We start from the raw sequence: 9,113 nt of genomic DNA on the forward strand, positions 1-9,113 counted from the left end.
TACTCTGTAAAAACAAACTAGTAACCTTACCTGGCCCTCAGTCCAATTCTACACATAAAGGTCATTCTCTGTGTGTATTTTGACATTTTACATGTACCATGTTGAGTTCTGTCTGTACAAGTTCAGCAAGCATAAGCCAGCCGATATCCTAGATCCATGATGCTGGATTCGTCTCCTCATTTCTCCTTTCCCTGCATCTGTACCTCAAGCACATGTGGCAGATGCTGCACGGCCAAGCTCGCTCTGAGAGGCCGCAGAGCTGTCAGCTCAGATCCGTCTTCGTTTAGCAGGCCGCATGTTCATTAAGTCCAACATGGCTCAACAGGAGGCAGGCTTCCACAACACGCTCATGTACAGCATCATAAATCCACATTAGAGAAGCAGAGGCATCTCATGTGGAGGGAGGCTGCAGCGGTGGCGGTTGAGGGGGTAGATGACAAGTAGTCCAGGCCCTCGATGCCCAGCGTGCAGCAAGCACAAGCACTACAGGCTCTGTTCATCATATTAGAAGAGATTGAGGGATTTTCCGTTGCTTTTAATAAAAAATCTTTATCATAATTTCAGTCTACAGAGCGTGCCCCATATGACTGCCATTTACATAGCTTGATTTTTTTTCTAAGTGAAAGGTCAGTGGCTGGGGCAACTTGCCAGGTGTTTGTGGAGCAGCAGACCAGTGCGGTGCGGTGAATGTAATTACAGCACTCTGGCAATCTGATAACCTGCCAGTCTGTCTCTCAACACTAGGAAAGTGCACTGGCATATTAAATGTGGCTCAATAAACATGGTTGTGAACAGAGAAGAGTCTGTGCACTATTATGGGGGTAGTGGTAGTGGGTTCAACTGATAATCAAGTTTTGGCCAGTATATTTTTCAACTGCAGGTGGGCGTTTATTCAGTACTCTAAATTTGATGAACTTCTTTTGAAAAAGTTTCAAACTTACTGTCTTGTTTGGAGGGGTTACGTCTGTCTGTTAACAGGTAGATTTAGACGTTTTCAATTTGCCAATATCAATGTTGAAAGAACTATTTGCTGCATTAGTTCTCCTGCTTGTAGCTGCTGTTAAGTGATCATTTTTGAAGCACGGCTCCAAAGCAGGGGCATAACTTCTTGGTTTCATCGTTATTTTTTTCTTTTTGTACAAAGTTAAATGTGCGTTTGCATCCACCCTCACCCCCAAAAAATGCTGTCTAGGTCATTTGTAGTTGTACAAGCAGCTTATTACGACATGTACTATATACTATTTTGTTGCAAGGTGGTGTCCTCTAGAGAACACAGCATTAGGGCGCCACAGGAAAAAGTTCTTTAAGCTAGCATTTTAGCGTCATGGGGTTTCAAACTCAGTGAGGATTTTGAATAGGTTTTTGGTAAAATGCCTGAATTAAGGTCTATGGTTGTAGACATGTTTGCGTTTTGTTGTACGACAGAAAACACGTTAGTAAATTCCTCATTTGTGAATTTTGACTTTTTACTTGTCCTTAAAAAGGCGTTTGCTAACAAATGGCTAAATGAGACTACAGTGGTTGTCGGGACATTAAAAATCATCACGCCGGTCACGGACGATAACTCTCTCTCTCTCGTCTGCCTCACAGCCTCTAGTCGTGTTTTTCAGTGCTCTTGCAAAGTCTTGTAGATTGTAAATTAAGTTAATAAACATAATAATGTATTAGGCTACGGATTCACTAGCTTGTCCAAACTGCTGGTTAGCTTGTCGGGCAGCGTCTTAAGCATAACTTGTTTGGTTGGCTGTATTAACGCTTCAAACATCACAAAAGTGGTGTTCGTTAATGAAGATTATCCTGCTGAACAGAACGTGTAAAGCATCAGAAACGTGTTTGCTTAGAGACCTTATTTTCTGCAATGTGCTTAAATCCAATGCAAAAATCCACTAGGCAAATTCTCAATAGACCCTATGGAGGTGTCACTCCAAGGTTGGAAGTCTGCTTGTTTGCTCTCTATTATGACAGGAGCTAAGCAGGAAGTGATGTGACATAGTATGAAGAGCAACAAAGTCCATTCAGGGAGGAAGTGAGGGTGCATTAATGGATCAAACAAACACAGGATTTTGACCCATGAGACCGCTGTTCATGTCCTGTGTGAAACCCAATCTCAACAATTCTAAAAGTTAAGAATTACGTAAAAACATTTTGTGCATAGTCACGCCAGAAATTGTGTCACCTTTGTAGCTGCATCACACAACTTTACATCAGTCATCTGAACTAAAACCATGATCTTCTGCTAAACCTAACCAAGTAGTTCCATTTCACGACATCCACTGCATGTTTAAAACAACAATGTTAAATAGAGCAATCATTTATGTAATTTTGGGATTTTTTCAGGTACTGAAACTGTACTCATCTTTTCATATCCTCCACAAAGCTTTTGGGTCAAGGCATTGCAGCAATAGATGAGACTTTTGTTCCTTGAGTTCATCCTGAGGACAGCTCTTCTCCCCAGGGTGTTACACCTATTGTTTGGAAGGAGCCACTGCCGCCTTAAGGGAAAGTCAGGGAACAAAAGTCTATCTTGTACAGTTAAAGCCACAGATTACATGAAAGATTGTAGCATAATTGGCTGCAGCCTTGCTCTGCAAGATGGACTGTGATTTGTATTTGGCTGGAGCGAAAAATGAGGAACAGAAATATGAGTCACCAAAGTCAAGCAGGGATTTTCTGAAGTTACAGGGAGTTTTGTCACAAAATCCCTTTTAGCATCTCCATGTACAGTCTTTTCTTGCTGGGCTTAAGAAGAGGGATAATAAAGACAACATTTTGTACACCTGCTCTGTCTAATTTGTTCCTCCATCTTTTACTTTGGAGTCACACCAAGAAGGGCTCACTTGACAGCCAATCAATGTAAATAGGGACAAGTGAGTACTGTGTAAAACAGAAATGAAAACTCTGAACATATCCTATAAAACCCAGAGTAAAATTCATAAAATTTCATTCATACATATTTAATCATTAGAGCCTCCAACTGACCATCAGTATAGTATTAAAGGAATACTTCACCTGCAAAGTGAAGTTCTTGAAGAAAACTGTTTTTCTTGCATGCCTCCATGGTAAATGAAGAATCCCCCAAAAAATATATAAAATATCCCAAAGTTGAAAAAATAACATTATAATCCAGCTCATTGTTTCAGTTGTACGCTCAGCACTTACATTTATTAAATTCATGCATGTTTACTAAAATCTTAAAAATTGGATTCTACAGATTTAAGAAACCCCTTTGTTTTGTACAGATCCTTAGAGAAAAAAATGTAACACTATGAACATATTACATTAAAATGTTCACTGAAAATGAGAATAATGACACAAAAATAACTATTCCCTCCACTAAAATGAATCATACTGCAATTGCATTATCGGTCAAAATATTCACAATTAGCTATTGTTCCTAATTGTTCAGCCCCACGAGAAAAACAAAGTTGTCTTCAAGAACTCAAAGTAAAACAGGTTGATTTAGATAGTACAAATAGTAATTCTGTAGCTGTGGCACAAAAACAATATTTCTGCCCGTTATCATATGCCAGTCTGGCCTCTGTAGGTCACATAAAAAACAACGTCAAGGAGACAAAACATGGTTGACTGCAGTGTCTGTGACAAAGCCTCTGTTTAGTGACAAGAACAAACAGCAGCAGTCCTGCTCCTGCCCAGACAGACAGCTGAGAGAGTCCAGGGAGCTGCCCGAGACACGCCGTTGCCTCTCTGAATCTCAGTCGACACCATAAGTCAATGACCGGCTATTTAGACGTCGAAGCTGTTTGGAGACTAGTGTTAACAAGCACAAAGGGGCCACTGAGTGAGCCAGGGAAGGTGTCATCGTGCTTAAAGATCGGAGAGCACTCTCAACACTCATCCGTTTCATTCTTTCCCTTCAACCATTCACTCTCTCGCTTGCTTGCCTTTTTTTCTCTCTCTGTAATTACACCTGCTCCGCCAAGCGTTGCTCGAGGCGTGGCTGAGCAAAATCACTCGTTAATATGAATCTGCAGGAGAGTGTGAGGGGGACTACTCACTGACAGTCTCTGTGGAAACATTAGGTTGTAAGCAGCCTGCACCTGTACGTCCCTCCTGGGACAAAGAGGTAAGGAAGCCTCACTTTGGGGAATTACGTGTGTGAGTGTGAAGTGAGACCATCCATTTCCAAAATGAACCTGCAACAATTACAAATCCGTAGTGAGGAAACAAGGGCTTGTAACTAACAAGCCTTTGGGGTCTGGATCGTTTAACCGGCTGAAATCAACCTACAAAAAGGACGTGAGAGAGACAGCAATGAAGGTGTGATCACCCGAAGTCTGAGAAAAACACCTTCAATACAACAATATGAACAATCCTATGAAAAAAAACTTAGCAGCATATTACAGACAACTATACACCCCATCTCATCTCAGAGGACTAGCAATGCTGTTTTTGAACAAAGTCTCCCAAAGAGATTTCCAGGCAGGAAGTGTGAAGCTGAAGGTGTGACTACACATCCTCAGTCCACAGAGACAGCTGAGCGGCTGCAGTGTTTGTCAGGAGACATATAGAGCATTAACACCAGCCAGAGCATCAGACAAGACAGACATGTTACACAGCGCGAGTCTTACTCATGTCAAACGAGCAGACACATCCAGAGACAATCACAATCACTGCAGCTGCTGATGACAAAAATGTTTTTCATACTCGAACGCAGATATGTGGTATTGTTGCTCGAAAACAAACTGAGGGAAATCTGTGCATGAGCCATGCTGTTATCCCACAAACAATGACACGTAGCTGCAGGCAATGTAAGGCCAGTTGTTATAGATGTTGTGTGTTTGTGTGCAGAAGAGCGAGAGATGTGGGATAGGGAAATCATTATCTATCCAGGTGCTCTTCAAAGGGCCAAGGAAGGTCATTCCTGTGTGCAGACACAACAAACATTTTCATTAATTTAGACTGCTAGACAGCAACATGCATGGTATACCCTTCAAAGAAATACCACATTAATTATTCATCCATACAATACTGGACGGTATGAAAAATAGCAATTGACAGTTGGGTAAAAACGCTAATGGAAAAACAGTTTTTCCCAGGATGCGAGTTCCTCTAAAACAGGGTTACATGAAAAGCCGCTTGAGCTCATTTCCATAATACCTCTGTGTGTCCCATGAGAATCTCGGGTTCAGTTTGCCTTCATTTGCATGTGCCAAGAAACAGCATATACTATTTTTTTAAAAAACATTTTTGAACCTGGAGTAAACTGAATGATTTCAGTATATGTTAGAGTCTATACTGGTCGGGGCAGATGGATGTGAAACCTGCCCACTGGCTGCAGCTCACACACATTATATTTTGGGGGAATTTGCTGAGGAGCAAAGGATCTTTATCAGATTCACAGCAGGGGGCAAATTGGATGGGAGATAAAAGTTTGATAGTCTCATCACCTAAAGACCTACAGATAGAAGCTCATTTAAAACCAGACAGTTCGTCCTCTATTTCACTTTTAAAATTTGACTTTAATTCCTGCTACAGCAACTCACTTGTTCTCTTACCGTTTGTAACAAGATATTCAAATTTGGCTCCTCCTCCCCAGCTGAATGATAGATGTGTTTCAAACATCTTTTGTTGGAGCATTTTCAAAAGTTTTTACTCATTCGTTGAATTCATTAGCATTGAAGCAAAATGCACAAAGTGTTAATCAACAAAATTAGCAAATAAATGCTGAAGCATTTGCAGTAGGCCTCTTCCTCACAGACCGGGGGACGACACGGACTCAAATGATGCTAGCACAGACCTAACAGGGATCTAACAATAATCTCAGACTGTCCTGACACCCTGCCAGATCAGCAACTTATTTCTGTTTAGACAGAGTGCTAGCTAGAGTCTGTGCTCACAAAATTCGAGATGCTAACCATTAACTGAAGGTTATTAGGCTGCTAACATCCAGGTGGAAGTCTCTAGTGACAGAGATGGAGGCCAAGGGTCAGTGTTCAGGTCATGCTAGTAGGCTAACTCTTGTCTCGTTTGTGGTTTGATAGACAGAATGAGAGCAGTACAAGGGGATGAAACAAACAAAAGTCATATTTCCAACCAGTTTTCTACATTGTTTTTCACCAGTTGGGGGTTGACTGGTGGTCTTTTAACCATGTTATCTTGTTGCACCCTCTTCTACTGTAATGGTACGTTTTCAGACTGCAGAATTGGTGCCACCTACTGCTTATCTCAATTAACCAACTCCTATTCGCATAACAGCAATGGATGGAAATAAGCATTCATTTGCATTATCTTTTGCCAATTTCTGTCTACATTTGGTTAAAATTTGCATTACATTTTAGGTGGAAACTTGGCTAGTGAAAGCAAAGCAAAGATTCACTCCTGATTTGGAACGAGCTTTGTCTGCTGGGTGTTTCGCCTCATTATAGTTGCGTTTTTTTGGTGCTGTGTCCAGTATTTTTGTAGCTACGTGCCCAAAGGGTGACGCCCAGTGACGTCCTGAACACAGCAAAATGCAAAAATTCTGTATAGTATACCTTTAAAGAAAAAAAAACCTTAAACTGCTGCAGCAGCGAAATTACAATAAAAATTATGTTTCACACATTGGAACTGGAGTAAGATTTAGTTTTAGTCATATGTTTATGGTAGCTGCGTGTCTCTCCTGTGTCACAGCCTTTGGATCACACCCTTCAGCCTTAAGATTAAGGGTCCTTAGTCGACACAGATACCAGCAATCCAGAGGCATTTTATTTAGCCAAATATCTTCACAGAAAAAAAAGCAATTACATCCACCTACTAAATCCAAAAACTATGCAATGTGCACTATGAACATTGAAAAAAGGCGTACCGTATATATCACAAATTCACATATTAAAAAGAACAAACTCATAAACAAGCAGTAGAGCATTTCTCTGCAGTAGAGGCATAATGAGAAGGATGCAATGTCTAGCAGTATGTGCTTTTGTTTTCTTTCACTTAAAAGTGAAATGTACTCCATACGTTTATCCTTTAGGAAAAGTAAAAATAGAACATATCACTCTTTGCAACTCTCCAAAAAAACAAAACCTTTTCATGATTCATCCATGCATTATTACACGGAAGATACGCAGTTGACAACACAGCTGCCAGGTACTTGTATTGGACATGCAGCAGTGGTTCAATGGAGGTCGTGAGTGGGGTTATTAAGGGGCCATGACAGATGTCAAATCTGAATAGCATAAAGGGGGGAGAAAGGGGAAGGGGAGGAAGACTTTCATGCAAATTTTAACAGTATAAGTCATTTAATATCTCACTGCGGGGTCCCAGACAGTGTCCCATCTTTGTTCACACATCTGAATTGATGCTGAGGTTGGCCAAACGTGGGTCAGAGTTTATCTCATACCTGTAATGGTACCCCTCCATGTGGTCCCTACAAGCGTCCCGGATGTTGTACATCCACCGCTTGATGCCTTTTCTGTTCAGGTAGAGCACCAGCAGGAATATGACGCCAATCAGGGCCAGAACCAGCCCCAGGAAAACATAAGAGGTCTCCAGCACACCTTCCATATCCCCTTTGCACTTCAGCTGTGACTGCTCTATCTGCACGAGCGGCACACGCTTCAGGGCCTCGGGGTCTGCACAGGTCAGGTTCTGCACATCAATGACCTGAGTGGAGTTCTTCACCCACAGCAGCATGTCCTCCATGAAGCAGTTGCAGCGCCAAGGGTTCCCCGCCAGCCGGATCTGGAGAGCGGGCTTGAGGCTGAACTGTGCCAGGGTGGTGGGTGGAAGGTCCGTCAGGCCGTTGTCCCTCAGGTCAAGGTCACGCAGCGGTGGCACCCTCAGCGTCTCATTGGGAATGGAGATGATGGAGCTGTTCTGCAGGCTGAGGTTGACCAGGTTGGGGAGGCTGGTGAATATGTTGTCTGGAAGAATCACAAGGTCATTGGTGGATAGGTCCAAGGTTGTCAGCAGGACGAGGTTTTCACTTTGCAGAAAGCTTAGATCTAGGGTGGTATGATTACGGAAAGAACTACTCAAGTTCAAGAACTGCACTTTATTATCATCAGGCAAAGCTTTTTCACTGAAAGTCTGGATATTGTTGTTGCTCAGATCCAGCCGCACAAGGTTTGGCAAGTTATCAAATACCATTGCATCCACAGACTCCAACTTGTTCCCACTGAGATAGAGATCTGTTAAGTGTTCCAGGCGGGTTGGGAAAGAGCCCACACTGATCCGGGAAATGTTATTTCCTGTGACAAACAGGAATTTGGTGTTGGCCGGTAAAGAATGCGGAATCTCTTCCAAATCCTGGTTTTGGCATTTCACTGTTTGAGAGAAGCACAAGCATTTGTCCGGGCAGCCGTGGCAGGACAGCACGGCCCCGAGGAGGAAAAGAAAATGCATCATGTGTTTTCTCCGTCGGATTTCTCCGCGGTCACATCCGTACGACGTGCTCAACAGGCGCATCTTGTACTGCAAATCTGTGTGCGCAGACCGTGCGTAAAGATTACTTTACAACAATCCAACCGGCTCACCGCTTTGTTCTTGAACGAGCGAAAGTTTTTCAACTGTTTTTTTCTGCCTTTATCCGTGCGAAAACTGCTCCCAGTTCCAACTCAGACTCCATATAACTACCCCCAAACCATCCTTGTGTAGGACAGTCTACGTCTCCATGAGGATAAAGGTGATGTGCACGAACTCGCAAACTTCAACGTTTTCCTCCTCGATTATCTGACAAATCTCAGGCTTTTTCGATATTTCTCGATCCCGACAAAGCGCTCAAGTCCGTCACTGAATGTCAAAAAGACAACAAACTTACTGTTGGTTCCGAAACAAACAATGCTCCCTGTCTCCCAGAGGGGCCATGCATTAACCTACAACACAGGATACGTTCTTCCAGCTTGCTCCTACTCAACGCAGGGGAGTCTGGAGGGAAAGACCAAACACAGCAGCACAGTGCAGACCATTGGAAGAAGGGAACATACCATTTTCCAGCAAAAGTGGGGGTGAGCAGAAGTCTCTCAAGTTTCGTTCAGATTTTGATGAAAATGTTCCACTCGTGATTATGCAACACTAGATTGTTGTATTTATTTTAACATCACAACGAAACATTTCATTGTGAAGCTTCTGAAAATGACCTGTAGCATAATACTGCTGCTATAGAAAGGGAGCCT

At 42.5% G+C, this 9,113-nt stretch overlaps 1 protein-coding gene across 1 annotated transcript; it reads right to left on the reverse strand.

The window, feature by feature from the left end:
* Positions 1-6,575: 6,575 nt before the first annotated feature.
* Positions 6,576-8,854, reverse strand: tpbgb (trophoblast glycoprotein b). Its single transcript, XM_059339846.1, has one exon. It carries the CDS (start codon positions 8,404-8,406, stop codon positions 7,282-7,284), a length of 1,125 nt encoding a protein of 374 aa, XP_059195829.1. The 5' UTR covers positions 8,407-8,854; the 3' UTR covers positions 6,576-7,281.
* Between the last annotated feature and the right edge of the window lie 259 nt (positions 8,855-9,113).

The sequence above is a fragment of the Centropristis striata genome, chromosome 8, assembly GCF_030273125.1.
Source record: "Centropristis striata isolate RG_2023a ecotype Rhode Island chromosome 8, C.striata_1.0, whole genome shotgun sequence".
Taxonomy (NCBI): Eukaryota; Metazoa; Chordata; class Actinopteri; order Perciformes; family Serranidae; genus Centropristis; species Centropristis striata.